Below are 16746 nucleotides of genomic sequence, written 5' to 3'. Positions count from 1 at the left end.
ATCATTTACAACAAATCGGTAAACTCCTCCAAGGTGAAGAAACAGGATTTGAACATTTGGGCTTTTATTCACGTCTTTACGTGATACGATGGCTACAGACAATCTCTAAAATGAAAGTGATTTTTTTCCCTTCTCATGTTCGATATAAAAAATTGGAAGTGTTACCAGGGAGAAATGCATTATTTATTACATAATTATAGGTGAGATAGCACCAGAGCTAAAGGAAAACTTTATGTACCTACAGCAATTTCCAGGTTCACATACACACCAAAAAAACAATTACTTCTTAATGTATTATTTATTAATGCTAAACACACAGTTATCTTATTTCTTAAAGCGCCCATGTAGTTTTAAACCAGCACTACATAATGAAATAGCTACACGATGAATTATGAATTATGCGTCAGAGCAGAGCCAAGATGACAAAAATAGTGCAATTAAATAGTGAAAGCTTGGGGAAAAAAAGATGCTGGAGAGCTGCAGAGTGGCGGCTGGCCAGAAGCATACATACAAGGGTTCACCTTGCTAAAAGGGACACTAACTTTAGAAGACTTTCCCTTGCCTCACCTTTAAAGATAAAGATTTTATACTCTTAGACAATAATCCACCTTTAGAAATGCCAATACCTTCACATGTAAAAATGTACACAGAACCTAAACTGCTCTAAAAAAGTTTCTTAATTTTTTAATGTAAATATCTAAGTAGGAACTTAATGTGTCATATTTTTCTTCATCAGAATTAGCAAGTTGCTAACTTACTAGGTCTCTAAAGGAATAGGACCTAAAACAGTTATACTACAGTAGGCAGGGGGGAGTTACAAGCACTTTCGAGAAGGGGGGAGAGCAAGTAGAAACCGTTTTGAATCTCGCCAACAAGTCAAAAGTAATCACAGTGGCTTATAGTCCCCTTTTATCCAGTGCTTACAGGAAATAGAAATGCCCAACACATTATAGGCATTATCTCATCTAATCCTAAAGGCGTCTATTCTATATGGCAATTGTATAAGGTAGGAGCTATTACTTTCCCATTTCACAGATGAGTACACTGAGGATTTAAGTTATGTAACTCCCGTAGTACACAGAACCGAAGAGTATACAAGTCTGATCCTTCCAACTCTGAAGCCCACAGAGTTCTCTGCCAGCTTCTGCCACAGGCCACCACTGTTTAGTTATCTTGGGTATTTTGATTATGTGGCGTGAGGACAAATGATCAACAGGCGTTAAGATTGGTATGTTCACGGGGGAGGGAGGTGGCTCTGACCAAGCCAGTCTGATAGGATTCAAGTAGGCAGAGTCAGTTCAGACAATCTGTAGTTAAGTGTCAGAAACTGCAGAACTAAAAATGAGGCCTGACTCCTCCTTCTATCTATAAAGCCACACTCTTTATTCTCAAGAAATTACTTCTTTCTTACTCAAGAAACTTATTTCAGAGACCCTGCGTTTTACACAAGACTACTTAGAAGCTGGTCCCAACTACTCTTTTTGTTGTTGTTGTTCTTAACATCATTTGACTTAGATCTTATATGATCCAACCTAATACGTATTTATTAATTTTCTGATCCTCAGAAAAGACAAAAAGAATTGTTCTGGTCGTTAGGGAGAATAAAAAATATTATTCCGCCCAACATACACACACACAACCTTTTAATCCTTACTATATTTTAAGAATAATTTTGCATCTTAGGGGCGCCCAGTCGGTTAAGCGCTTGGCTCTTGATTTTGGCTCAGGTCATGAACTCACAGTTTGTGGGTTCAAGCCTTCATCAGGCTCTGTGCTGACAGTGCAGAGCCTGCTTGGGGATTCTCCCTCTCTTCCTCTCTCTCTCTCTCTCTTTGAATCTCAGACGCGCTCGCGCGCTCTCTCTCTCTCTCTCAAAATAAATAAACTTAAAAAAAAAAGAATAAGTTTTAAATGATTTTTTTCTAAAAGACTTCAAAGTCTTTTTAAATTCACCTTTCCAACTAAATGAGAGCAGCACCTAAGAATGAAAAAAAATTTTTTTTCCCTTATAGTTTTTTAAAATTTATACACATTATTTAGAGCAGTTTTCAAGTCCAGAGTAAAAATGAGCACAAAACACAGAGAATTTCCACGGACGCTTTGCCCTGCTAAATGCACACACAGCCTCCCCCACTCTCAACGTCGTGCACCAGCACAGGACCCTTGTTATGATAAATGAACACAAACATGTGATTATTAACCAAAGTCCCATGGATTCCTCACACCTGAATGCCCACCATGTCTTCACACAACCCTTCCAGGCCAGCCAGACCAGGTCACAGACTGTCATGGGACACAGGAGGGACCTAACTAGTCATTCCTGTCCCTAGCACAACCCCCGCCCCCTGGCCCATCTCCTCCATCAGGAAGACTGAGGGCTCTCACTCTGCCAACCTCCAAAGGCCTAGCTCAAGGTTCCCTCCTTCTGGAAAGGTCATTTCTGACTTCACAAGCCCACAGTGCTCTTGGCCATCGTGGAACATCCTGTGACAGAGAAGGCTCGATCATTGCCATCGCAACAGCAGGGGCTGTCCCCACACAGGGAAGACTTACGTGAGAGTGGGAATTCTGGGATTTTTATTAAACTGCAGCTAGACACGTTGGCTAAGCATCAGACAGCTTTACAGTTACAGCTCATTAACTGCTGTTTCTCGTTAATCGTACTGCTAGATGAGTACTGAGCCTTCTTCTTCCAATTCCACACAATCCAACTAGCTGCCTGATAGTCCAGGATTCCCCCCACCCCTTAGGAAAAGGGAGGATGTGACAAATCACAAACTGAGCTACCCTTTGCAAGCTGCGGGATTGAGAAAAACCGTGGCCTTCTTCACTTGCGCATTGGGAGGAATGAGTTGGTTGCCAAACACCTAAAAAGGAAAGAAGAAAAGTTTTAAGCAAATGTCTTTTTATTCAGTTAGCGATGACATATATTCTTTCAGTCCAAAGGCATTTACTTCCAGGAGACACAGTATCTACTCTGGGGGAAAAAATGTTCTTTCAGGATTTCATACTGACAAAAACACTGTGGGCAATAACAAAGTCTACCATTATTTAATGACAATCACCTAAATTCTATAAGAAAAAAACCCTGCTTCATCTATTAGAGGTAAGTAACTTTTCTGTTCTCCATAGGCTACGGCCAGGTTTATTATAAACACATAATCAGCAAGGCCACAGTCGATCAGAAGGGAAGTTTAACCCATTTGTCCTCAGTTTTCAGAGTATAATCTTTTTCTCCTTCAATTTAGTACTAAAGCGTACTCATAAAGAACCTATGTGTTACCAATTAATCTTCATATTTTCAAAGCGCCTGGATGGCCGAGTTGGTTAAGCATCTGACTTCAGCTCAGGTCATGACCTCGCGGTTCATGGGTTCGAGCCCCGAGTCAGGCACTGTGCTGACTGCTCAGAGCCTGGAGCCTGCTTCAGATTCTGTGTCTTCCTCTCTCTCTGCCCCTCCCCTGCTCATGCTCTGTCTGTCTCTCTCTCTCTCTCTCTCTCAAAAACAAACATTAAAATTTTTCATCTTCAGATTTTCATACATATAGAAAATAAACCTAATAGTCTATTGCCTCCTCCTCTTTGCGACCTTGTATAACTTGATAGCCAAATAGCATTAACTAGCAAGGAAAAGACGACACTTACTAAGCACCCAGTATTTGCCTCTGTCCTACACATTATTCTTAGTTCTCAGAAACTAAGGAGGTATTAAATGTTCCCATTTTAATAGTTGAGAAAACCACAATTCAGAAAGATTAAGTCATATAGTTAATAAATCACAAGCCTAGAATTTACATGCGACTCCAAAGCCCAAACTTCTATCTGTCAGCTCTGAAAAGCAGATAAAGGAGGTGGCGGCACTCAGAAGCATGCAGAACCGGATGCGCAGAACCAAGCTGGGAACAAAGGTGAGCTGGCGCTCTCCCACCTGGGCTGGAAAAGACCATCACCAGAAGGAGTGAGTAGGAAAGCTCCAGAGCCAAGCTTTCAGGTCTTTGATTGTGGAGAGCAGGTCTGGGCCAAGGAGGCAGACTTCAAGTGTACAAGCACAAAGTAAAGTCAGGAGAAAAATGAAAGTTACACCAAGAGTTTTATTAAGTGACTCTAAATCCACTGCGTCCCTGACAGTCCTGGGGAGAGCTGTTCTCACCACGCACAGTCTTTTAAAACAAAACAAAGCAAAACAAAACACTTTCTGAATGCTTCTGAAAGACCTACCATGTGTTTGTAAAAAGTTTCTGGTGTGTTCTAATTTCTACGTTTTTCAGTTTTGTTGAATTCAACCTTAAAATTTCACTGCCAAATCTCCAAACATTGTAATGTGTTCTTTCTCTAGCCATATCTTTTCTGGAATGTGGCCAGAAGTCATTTAATTAACTAGTTTCTCTGGCCTACCAGATTGCAGATCTACAGTTCCCGATGATTCTCCTGTGTCCCGGTTTCCTAGTCTCTCCAATTCTTACCTACCTCCAGTCTCAGGTTTACAGTGGGCTAAGGAGCTTATGTGAAGCTACAGTACGTTAAGTTTACGGGAGATTAAAAAAAAAATTCTTTCAAGAATTTAGACTGTAAAAGGAAGGACATAAACACAAAGAGTAATGAGAGTAGGCTCTAAGGATGAATTCACTTCCGTCTGCCAGATGGAAGGAGGTCCATGGGTGCTGAGAAGTAAAGAATTAGAGCCGTGGGAAGAGGTAAATATGAGGGAGCAAATGGCTAGGGGAGCAGTCTCTGAGAAAGGAAGAGACGGCACTCAGAACAGAGGTGGACCCATTTTCCTTAAACAAGAAAGAGAGGACCCTGTAACCACTCTTCCTTAGGGAGAAACAAAGAAGAGCGTCCCCTCCCAAGATTTTCCAGTTGCTAATGGAAAATTAGCTTGGGTGGGAATCACCTCGAATTTAATACTGAAATTTGAAATTATATACATATATATATATATATATATTTTTTTTTTTAAGAGAGTGAGTGTGTGTGAGTGAGGGAGAAGGGCAGAGGGAGGGGACGGAGGGAGAAGAGAGAGAGGGAGGGGAACGGAGGGGGAGGGAGAGGGAGGGAGAGAGAGGGAGAATCTCAAGCAGGGTTCACACTCATCACGGAGCCCAACATGGGGCTTGACCCCATGACCCTGGGATCATGACCTGAGCCAAAATCAAGAGTCAGACGCTCAACCGACTATGCCACCCAGGTGTCCCTTGAATCGATTTTCAAAACAGCAGAGCCACAGGAGATAAAAACAAACAACATAAGTAATCAAATTCTTAACCACAGATTTAGAACAGTTAGATAATCACCAAAGAGAAGAATTTATTAATAGTATCTATTGTCATTGTCATCTATGAAAACATTTCAGTAACAAATATGAGGCTTGCCACCACATCTTCTACTAAATACATCATACCTTTGTCGTTTTTTACTTCATGTTTCCTTTTTGGTATTTCTGATATCATAAGCTTAAATGACATACAACAAAAAGGCAACTCAGGAACTCATGGAATTTCACCTGCAAGGTATAATGTACAAACTTGGAAGGGATGGAAGAACAAAAACATGGTCTTGAACTTGAAAGGATTTTTTTTTAATGTTTTTTATTTTTGAGAGAAAGAGAGAGAGACACAGAGTGCGAGTGGGGAGGGTCAGAGAGAGAGAGGGAGACACAGAATCCGAAGCAGGCTCCAGGGTCTGAGCTGGCAGCACAGAGCCTGATGTAGGGCTTGAACTCTCGAACGTTGAGATCAGACCTGAGCCGAAGTCGGATGCTTAACCGACTAAGCCACCCAGGCGCCCCATTCAACTTGAAAGGATTTCTAATTCAACCATAACTAATGCAGCCAGATACAGGAATATTTAAGTGCAGTATCACAGGCCTGGGAGAACACCACACACATGGTAGGAATCAACTGTGCTAAACAGGCTTTAAAAATATAAATCAACAGTTTTAAGAAGATTTGACTTCGAGGGGCAATACCTGCTCTGAACGGACATCCTTGGGGGTTATTGGGAGCAGGGGAGATTCAGGGCTTAGTCTGATCTTCAAGGACAACCACAGACATGAACAAACTCCCCGAGCTCCAACCGGCCCACTTAATGCACTCTTAGGTCGAATCCAGAAGTAAGCACGTCTAAAGGGGTGGGCGTTAGAACTGCTCTTCACCAGATGGCTAACTTCCTCCAGCTCTCTTCAGAGCTGGCTCTCAGCCTGACTCATCCGGATAGTAGGAAAATCTCTCCAAACCACACCGAGGCAAGGCACCGCGCAGGTCCCCTGGAAGAGCCGGGGTGTTCTGCGCAGTGGAGATAAAGCGGGTTTTCACTTTAGCACATTAAGTGACATTACCTGAGCTTCTTGGCAGGCGGCTCTCCTTAGCAGGTTATCACTATCAAAGCAAACAAAGAGAATGAACATTAGCTTTAGCAAGCAGGTTAAGATCCAAACAAGTAAGACTGGCTTTTTCAAGTATTTAAAAAAAGAAAGTACAACCCTTCCCTATAAAATACCCAAGTGAAAGTTTCTAAAAGACCTGTAACAAAGCACAGGCACTTGTGAAAAGTACTTTCCCTGAATGAAATCCTGTGTTAAGTATTTACATAATGGTAGACAAAATACCGCTCCCTCCAGGACGCCCACATCCTAATCCCCAGAACCTGAAAATATGTCACCTTACTTAGTTGGCAAAGGGGCTTTAACAGATGTGATTAAGTTTAGGATCTAGAGATGGGAAGATGATCCTGGTTTTATGCAGGGGAGCCTAATCTAATCACAGGGGTCCCTAAAAGCTCTTGCCTGTGATCAGCAGCAAAGGGGACTATGGAAAAATTGTCAGAAAGGTGCAAGTTTGCTGGCCCTGAGGACGGGAGGAGGCCGCCAGTCAGCGAATGTAGGTACCTTCTAGAAGCTGGAAAGGCAAGGAAATGGCTTCTGCCCTAGAGCCTCCAGAAGGAGTGCAGTTCTTGTGGACACTTTGATTTTAGCCCAGTGAGACCCGTGTTGGACTTCCAACCCCAAGAACTGGAAGATGATAAATTCTTGCCATGTTAAGTCACTAGGTTTGCAGTGGTTTGTTAGCCCGGCATGAGAAGATTAACACACCTATCCTGTACTTTTATTATCCAGTGGAAATTACTCAGGTCATTCTCCAGAAATAAATCTGATGTTTAGTTGCTTCTGCTACTGTTTTATCTGAATCTCTTATTTTTTATATCCCTGTCAGACACTCAATTATATCACAAGTGGAAAATTCTGGCATGAGGTGAAATTTTGGCTTGCAAAAATGAAAACATTCTGTCAGAAAAATGTTTGTCTATTTAACATAAAAGGTTCCTAAAATGTGTCTATGCCATTTATACTATAAGAGCATTTTATTTTTTTTTTTTTTTTTTTTTTTTTTTTAAATTTTTTTTCAACGTTTTTATTTATTTTTGGGACAGAGAGAGACAGAGCATGAACGGGGGAGGGGCAGAGAGAGAGAGGGAGACACAGAATCGGAAACAGGCTCCAGGCTCCGAGCCATCAGCCCAGAGCCTGACGCGGGGCTCGAACTCACAGACCGTGAGATCGTGACCTGGCTGAAGTCAGACGCTTAACTGACTGCGCCACCCAGGCGCCCCACTATAAGAGCATTTTAAATGGCTGATTGCCCACCAGACCCCAGGTCTTCTCCTTGTAAGAGTCTATCCTAATGCATGTTGATGGCGCTAAGATAGTAATTTGAACCTGGTTAACCACAGTTAAAAACACTAATAAACAATTTATAGGAAAGAACTGAAAGGAGAAAAGGGTTCTTTCACTTAAATTATTTCTAAAAAAATAAAAAAATACTTTTTAGACCATTCTCATAACATTGGAGACTTTGAATTTTGCATTTTTAAAAAAAAATTTTTTTTAACGTTTATTTATTTTTTTTGAATTTTTTTTTTCAACGTTTATTTATTTTTGGGACAGAGAGAGACAGAGCATGAATGGGGGAGGGGCAGAGAGAGAGGGAGACACAGAATCGGAAACAGGCTCCAGGCTCTGAGCCATCAGCCCAGAGCCCGACGTGGGGCTCGAACTCATGGACCGCGAGATGGTGACCTGGTTGAAGTCGGATGCTTAACCGACTGCGCCACCCAGGCGCCCCACGTTTATTTATTTTTGAGACAGAGAGAGACAGAGCATGAACGGGGGAGGGTCAGAGAGAGGGAGACACAGAATCTGAAACAGGCTCCAGGCTCCGAGCTGTCAGCACAGAGCCCGACGTGGGGCTCGAACTCACGGACCGTGAGATCATGACCTGAGCCGAAGTCAGACGCTTAACTGACTGAGCCACCCAGGCACCCCGAATTTTGCATTTTTACAGTCATTCAAAACCTAATTTTGAGTTAAGGTTAAACTAAAAGAAATTAAACAACCTTTCGCTTTTTGCCATAGCCGCGGTCAAAGGCTACTCAATGATTTTTCTTCCACAGCCAGGCTGGAGAACCACCCCAGATTTCACAGAGCGGTCAACTTTCAGAAGAAAGCACTGTGTGAGGGAAGCACCCATGCCGCCCATCTGTGGGTTTTTACCAAAGCACAACAACACTTAATTTGAAGGGATATGTGTCCCCCTGTGTTTACTGCAGCATTATTTACAACAGCCAAGACGGGAAAGCAACCCAGTGTGCATCGACAGATGAATGGATACAGAAGTTGTGGTATATAAATACAATGGAATATTATTCAGCCATAAAAAAGAATGAAATCCTGCCATTTGCGAGGACATGGATGGAGCTAGAGAGTATAATGCTAAACAAAATAAGTCAGAGAAAGACAAATAACATGATTTCACTCATATGCAGAACTTAAGAAAGAAAGAAACAAAGGGGAAAAAAAAAAAAGAGACACACCAAAAAAGAGACTCTAACTAAAGAGTGGTTAGAGGGGGTTAGAGTGGTGGTTATGAGAGGGGAGGTGGGGGGCGGGTAAAAGAGGTGATGGAGAATAAAGAGTAAATTTATCCTGATGACATCGCTTCTTGGCCTTTTGGCTAAGATCAAGTATATGATGATGAGCACTGGGTCATGTCTGGAACTGCTGCATCACTGTATTGTGCACCTGACACTAATATAACACCATATGTTAACAATACTGGAAGTTTCATTTAATTTAATCTTAAAAGTGCTCCCCATCTGAAACCTAAGAACAACGTGCTATTAAAATTAAAATGACACTCAAAAGTGCAGGCTGCTCTACAACAAACATTTTAGGGGGGCTAACCCTTTGTGAAATCTAGACGACAGGCACCTTTACTGACAGGCTCAGTCCCTACTTGCTTGAGTGACCATGTGGCAAAAGGTCGCTGCATAAGCTTCTCTCCTCTCCCCAACCAGAGATTCATAAATATTCATGTTTTGCTCTTCTACCCAAAAGCTCTCCATCAACTGCTCTCAGTGAATCATCCTAACAGCAACAATTATATATGTAATTTAAACACACGCGCGCGCGATCAGGGAAATTCAAGGCACAAAGTAGTAAAATATTTAAAAGTGATTAACATGACAACACCACTTTATAGTTGACTTGACACCTGACATCCATGACTTCTCTACCATGACAAGGTAAAAATACTAAACCCTTGGTAACCAATAGATCACCAAAGAAAACTGGGTTCCTTGCAGCAACCTGAGCATTTGTCTCACTGGATCCCCTGGACTGGGCTAATCCTCAATCCAGCTTCCACACTGCCCTGGGGGGACCACTACCACCACGCAGAACTATGCTCCTCCAAACACCCACTTTAATGTATTTTTCCTATAGAACTACCTGTGCCTCCAGTCTTTTATACGACAGATACATCCTACGGATTACTCTCTACAAGGCCTCTGTACTGCTATAAAAGCTGCGTACCTGCCTGTATGTCCCCCCTTTCCCCCAGCTGGCTCCCCTCCTAGCAGGGGCAGGCCCTTGAACGTGCCAGGCTCCTCTGGGTCATTACTAGATACCATCTGCCTTACTGTATTTCAGCCACATGGATTCCTGCAGACCTAGGTAAAAAGAGAATGACCCCAAATACAGACAAGAATATGGGTAGCACCTTGGATCATTTTTTTTCCCCAAATTCTTTTTCACTAGAAGTAAAATTTTGAATGTTAACTTGTGATTAAGTATATGATTAAAGACCTCAGTTCTCTTGAGCTTGCTAATACTACTTGATTTATCAGAGCACTATTCAAAATCAAAAGACTTTTTTATAATTAATTCCCTGGATTTTAATGTGCCAGATGGAATATGCTGTCAATGCCACCTGTGAGAAAGCTAGAATATGTACCAATTTAGATGCTACAAAAGAAAATCTCATTATAATCACAATTTTTTTAATATCAAAAATGGTATTAACTATCTTGATCTTGCTCTCTGAACCAAGCTGTTTCTAAAAATCACACATCCTCAAAGAAAAAATGATTTCTCCCATTGATATATTCTGATGATCTATAACCAGCTCTGAAAACTATTTCAAAAAAGAAATTCCAAAAATGTTTCAGGAAAGGCAGCTTTGTTGGAATAAAAGAGAAAATAACTTAAAATTCATAGAGCGACTTCCATGTGTCAGATATCATAGCAGCTGTTCTCACAAACCTTTAATCTTTGTAACAACCTTGCAAGACAGGCATTATATTCTCATTTTTTTTTTAATTTTTTTTTCAACGTTTTTTATTTTTGGGACAGAGAGAGACAGAGCATGAACGGGGGAGGGGCAGAGAGAGGGAGACACAGAATCAGAAACAGGCTCCAGGCTCCGAGCCATCAGCCCAGAGCCTGATGGCGGGGCTCGAACTCACGGACCGCGAGATCGTGACATGGCTGAAGTCAGACGCTTAACCGACTGCGCCACCCAGGCGCCCCTATTCTCATTTTATGTATGAAGAAGTTGAGGCTCAGAGCAGGAACTGACTTGCCCGAGACCACCATGTGACTAAGTGGTAGTGCTGGCATTCCAACCCATGCCAACTTGACCCTGAAATGCATGCTTTAATGCTTTCTCTTACCCTCAGAGAATCGTGAATGGGCAATACTCATTCATCTATCTACTTTATAGCACATTCATTCAATTAACCACATTACCTCCTAATCTCACTTAACTTTTAAAATTTACATTCATATAATGTTTTTAGTAAGTTCAAGTACAATAAAGTTCCCAAAAGCAGCAGGTGAAATATTCATTGAACACAAAGTGTTTGGTACGGTACAACAAACCAGATTTGGTCTTGACCTGAAATAGCTCTTGGCAAGTATTAGTGATAAAGTAAAAGACCGGTTTCTTGATAAATGATATGCCAGGCGCTGTGCAGATGTCCTGGATATACTAGTGAATAAACCCAGCCCTCCCCTCATGAAGTTTACAGATTAGAAGGGAAGAAAGACAATTTGACAGGCAATCGTAAGGTGACGTGACTTTTATGTGCTCCGTAAAAGGGGCACATTCAGGAATACCTAATCGAGTCTTGGGGGAATTAGAGAAGGCTTTTTATAGGAAGTGGCCCTCAAGTGTACATTTAGGGGAGAAATAAAAAGTAGCAAGGCAAAGATAGGGAGGAGAACGCAAAGGAAACAGCATGTACAAGCCTGAGAGCGTGAGGCAGGGCCAATATGGGAAAGTGAAAGTTCAGGACAGCTGGAGGCCGGCCTGCCGTGGGAGGAGCCACAGAAGAGGAGGGGAGGCACAGGCCAGACTGCCAAGGCCCTTTTAAGCTATTTAAGGAATCAGGGCTTTACCCTTAGGTCATAAGAAACTTTTTTTTTTTAATTTATTTTTTAATGTTTACTTATTTTTGAGACAGAGAGAGACTGAGCATGAACGGGGGAGGGTCAGAGAGAGCGAGCGAGACACAGAATCTGAAACAGGCTCCAGGCTCTGAGCTGTCAGCACAGAGCCTGAGGCAGGGCTCGAAGTCACGGACCATGAGATCATGACCTGAGCCGAAGTCGGACGCTTAACCGACTGAGCCACCCAGGCACCCCAAAACTTTTAAAAGGTGTTAGGAAGATACAGGATGTGGCCAGAGTGACGTGTTAGGAGGACCATTCCAGCTGCAGTGTGAAGTCAGCCAGCCATGGTTGAAGGAAAGACTGGAGCCAGGGAGACCAGGGAGGGTTCTCCAGGAATGCAAGACAGCCAGGACGACAGGATGACCACGGGAACCAGGATCCAGGAGAGGACAGAGGCAGCAGATGTTTTGGAAGCAAACCCAAGGGCTGGCCTGTGGGGAAGAAAGGGAAGGCAGGGGTCCAAGGCAGTGTCCACATTGTTGCACTGAGCCATCGGTGAAAGGCGGTACCACTCAGAAGTGGGCTGTGGTAGGGGACACGGGTTTAGGAGGGCAGAAGCTGGGCTTAGTTCTGGATTTGTCGATCGGAGATAGGGGTGAGTCCAGGTGGGGGTGTCCAAGGGACAGCTGGAAATACACGTGTGGAATTCCAACAGTAATCTTGACTAAAGATACATGTGGTAATGGAGGGATGAGAGCGGATCGGATGGTCTACGTGAGAAGGTGAGAAGCAGAAGCAGCCGAAGAGATGCCCTGAGCCCTGGGACAGATGACAGAGAACGCCGGATGAATCTCACGTACACAGACTGTACCTCATTTGAAAGCCAAAGGAAAAACGCAGTGGATAACTGAGGAAAGAAGTTAAGAACCACTTCCTTATCTCCCGTCGTGCTCTTGATGCTGCAAAAACCAGACGCTTTTGCTTTTCCTAAAACAAACAGTGAACATTCCCCCTGCAAGGATCTGATCCCTCTATCCCCCATCCCTTTTAAAAACTAGAAAGGCCACACCCGATGCCACCCACACCCTTAGCCCACCACACACAAAACTGCTGGTCTCCCCTTTCTTCCTTCACTGTAACTGCCTTGAATTCATGGATAATTCACCATTTTCTCTTCTGCACACAGCAACCCTTGTAGTTAAAAGGTACTCAATAAATAACTGTTCAATAAATAAGTGGCAAATGTTTGATCAAGAGAGACTGACTCACTGTGCTCACAGGCAGACTTTGTCCCACAGGAAAAACTGAAGGTGATTCTTTGTAGGAGTGTTTGGCATTCTTGAAGCCACAGACCCACCTGAGATAGCTCTTCTCTGTAATTACCACCAAAGGGCAAGAGAAGAAATCACTGTGGTACAGTTGAGGATGAAAAGTTATAACAGTCATGGAAACCTGACCAGATCAAGAACCGTGTGTGTGCGCGCGTGCTTGGGGGAGTGGGTAAAAGAACTAGTTAAATGAGGAACTAGAAAGCTAAATGAAGAACTCCTTCTGGTATACTAAGAAGCATCCTAAGAACTGTCCCAGTGGCTGAGTCTGTTATCAGAGAAATTCTAGCTTGCTTGTGGATCAAAAATCTGAAGGTGAAGCTGAAACCCTGACACACACACACACACACACACACACACACACACACACACACAGTACCGTATATAAATTCCAAGTCCATGTTCTTTCTACTACATCATGCGGTCTCCCAAGAGAACTGAAGTTTAGCACAATTTAACATGTAGTCACATCAAAAAGGGGTCCCTGAAGGGGTGCCTGGATGGCTCAGTCAGTTAACCAAGCAGCCGATTTCAGCTCGGGTCATGATCTTGCGGTTCGTGAGTTCGAGCCCCAGGTCGGGCTCTGTGCTAGACAGCTCAGAGCCTGGAGCCTGTTTCAGATTCTGCGTCTCCCTCTCTCTCTCTGAACCTCCCCAGCTTGTGCTTGCTCGCTCGTTCTCTCTCTCAAAAAGAAATAAACGTTAAAAAGAAATCATTTTTTAAAAGGTCCCTAAAGATCTATCTGCTCAGTACTAAAATGCAGGTCCTTTGACAGAAATCAGAAGCTTCTGGATTAGGAAGTGAAAAAAATCTGCTGATGTCACTCTGCCTGAGGCTTTAAAAGAATACAAACATGCCTGCTACCACAGGAAATGGGATGTTCACAATTTATTCTGAGCCATAAATGTTTTATTTATTACTTTAGGACTGCAAAGTAAGGTAAGTTGTAATTTCAATAACAACTTTGCATGTTAACAAAAAAATCATATTGATCTATCCAATTTCCCAAAAACAGACATTTCCCACTACAGTCTAGAAGCAAACTGTATAGCAATTTCTACCACCAGCTTTTCCCCTGATGCATGCAACCCAGTTTCTGTTTTACACAAAACAGATTTCAAGTTTAGATGTTTACAGCAACTACTTCAACTCACCCAAGCCTACTCGAGTAATTAAGCATGATATTGCCAGGGGCGGTGAGCACTGGTTGTCCATGGAACAGCCTGGATGGAGTGGAGATGGAAGGAGAGACAGAAAAAACCATAGAGAAGGGATTCTCTTATGTGCACAGCAGGGAGCTTTGTCAAGCACACATCGCCCCCACCCGAACAGATAGTGGCGGCGGCAGTGATCAGTGTCACCCGTGAGAAAATGGTGATCATCTCTGCCCCAGGGAAAGACTGGTCACCAAGCAGGAAGACATGCAGTGTGTTCGAGAAGAACGCTCGAAGATCTATTCTGGGCCTAAAGAAGGCTCACTCGGAGAGACGTAAATGGGGAACGTGATGGGTTACAAACTCTAGGAGAACGATAAACACATTTATGACTTGGAGAAGGATTTTAGGGCCTTCCGGTCTGGTCTTCCCGTTTAACCAGAGAACGATGTCCCTTCTGGTTCTCCAGGCCTCCGCATGATGTGCTACCTGCGACTTCAGAAATTTGTATCTTCTTACCTCTCCCAACCATAATGAGATAAAGAAGTTCCCTAATGTCGTGAAAGTATCAAGCCTCAAGAAGAATTACTACTGATAAGCATACATTGAGTGGTGACTGTCTTCATTTTAATGACCCTTAGAATGCACAAAAGAAGAAAGAAAATAAGGAGGCAGGCAGGCAATCGCTGGCATTAAAATTCTGTCACCCCTAGTGCTGTCGGTGAGGTTTAGCAAAGGAGGAAGGAAGCTAAAGTCTACCATCAACTGTAAAGGACAAGGGTTCTGGGCTAGTGACAAGGATACACCGAACTTGGGTTCAGGAGTTCTGAGGTCAAATGGTGGTATATTTGGACTTCTTTCCCTGGTGGTATATTTAACAACGCAAGGATCAACATTTCCAATAACACTATAATGAAAGCCAAGGGCATTTTCCCCAGACTGTATTTACTAAAACAGGAAGGGGGAGTGGGGAGAGCCCCAGTCACTCAAGTCCACAAGTGAACAAGAATGGATAACACAGCACTGAAATTAAAAAGCTAGTGGAAACAGCTACTCTTGTCAGTTTTACACAAGGTACTCTTATCTACTCCTGTATTAAAAGGCAAGAGAGAAAACGTTACAGAGAGGTTATGTCAGCTATTCGAAAAGATACCGTAGGCCGAGTCCCTTCTTCCCTTCCTCCTACCCTCCGAGTTGTGCTCTATAAACCACATGCATTAAGGGGTATTCACCCTGGGCTCCGGAATACAGGACAGACCTTCTGACCTATAAACTCATCAACTATTGTCAGTATTTGTGCTGTTTCATCACATACAATATTGGAGATGTCAGTTACCACCTACAGAGGGGTTAGTTTAGCCTGAGCTTCGACTGTTCTCTCTGCAGTGCTTGGAGCAGCTAATACCACTGATAGAAATATCACTAAAAATGATGTGAAATCAATAAAACAAAACATAACTTAAATATATCTCCTGCCCTTCCATCTCAGTCCTCTCCACCCCACCCCACCCCACCCACCAATAAACATATGGGAAAGAATAATACAGATTTTTTTTAGAAAAGAAGAAATCTGTTTTCTAAATAAAATGACAAAAGAGCTAAAAGGAGAGGGAATATAATTAAACTTCATTGCACTTAAAAAAAAAAAAAGTTCCCTATTCCCTATCAAATCTGGGCTGACAGGCATGTTATTTAATTGCCCATAAATGAGCTTCTTTAAATAGCACCTATTAATACCCCAAACTTCAGCATCAGCCTGCACAGAGAGAGAGAGAGAGAGAGAGAGAGAGAACCCTGAAATGGCTGAAAAGCAAAACAAACTGCTTTCTTAAAACCACAACAAAATGTGAAATGAGGAAAAGCCAGGAGGGGAAAAATCCCTCGCTACCTTCGGCCTGTGCTGGACCAGCCGGGCCTGGGACCACCGACTGCAAAGGCAGAGGCCAATCTCAACGGATGTCAAGGTAAAACATCTGCTTTGTCAGAACCCCAGAGATCCGGAACAAAATGAAGCCCAAGACATTACTAAAACCATAATGTGTACCCAAAGAAATAACACAGGTCTAGTCAAGTGTGGCGCATGCATAATTTACCCCTGGAATCTAACACATTTCCCCCTGGATCTGCTGTCAGAGTCTCTAACTCAACATAGCTTAAAGGGAAGAGAATAATACCTCCTCCTTAAACCAAATCTCCCTGGCGACTTGCCTCTTTCTGTATCACCAATTATCCTAGTCTTGAAACCAAAAAATGACTTCCCTTCCTCTCCTTCAACCAAACAGCCAGTCCATCATCGAATGATAATAAGAACGAGCATTTACCAAGGGGAAGCTAGGAGACAGGCACAGTAGCAGGTACTAGGAAATGCATCATCTCACTTAATCCTTACAACTAACCTGCAAAGCAGATCTCATTAACGCCATTACCCCAGAATGTGACTGGGGTGCAGAAGTTGAAGGGATTAAGTACTTGATAAAGGTCGCAGCTAGTAAATAGCAAAACGCAAACCAACCAGCAGTCTACCTGCCTACAGTGC

The 16746-nt window shown here is 42.9% G+C and overlaps 1 protein-coding gene across 5 annotated transcripts in view; it reads right to left on the bottom strand.

Annotated features, from left to right (window-relative positions):
* Window positions 1–16746, bottom strand: part of AGK (acylglycerol kinase) — an 81529-nt gene that overhangs the window by 47038 nt on the left and 17745 nt on the right. For all 5 annotated transcript variants that reach the window (XM_047834573.1, XM_047834610.1, XM_047834583.1 and 2 more), the window contains exons 3-4: window positions 6338–6377; window positions 2788–2867 (exon numbers count right to left, since the gene is read on the bottom strand). In XM_047834573.1, the coding sequence (XP_047690529.1) occupies window positions 2788–2867; window positions 6338–6377 (120 nt within the window). The remainder of the gene's footprint in view (window positions 1–2787; window positions 2868–6337; window positions 6378–16746) is intronic.

This window comes from Prionailurus viverrinus, chromosome A2 (assembly GCF_022837055.1).
Source record: "Prionailurus viverrinus isolate Anna chromosome A2, UM_Priviv_1.0, whole genome shotgun sequence".
Lineage (NCBI taxonomy): Eukaryota > Metazoa > Chordata > Mammalia > Carnivora > Felidae > Prionailurus > Prionailurus viverrinus.
The sequence above is the reverse complement of the archived record's forward strand: the minus strand, read 5'-3'. Positions and strand labels throughout refer to the sequence as shown.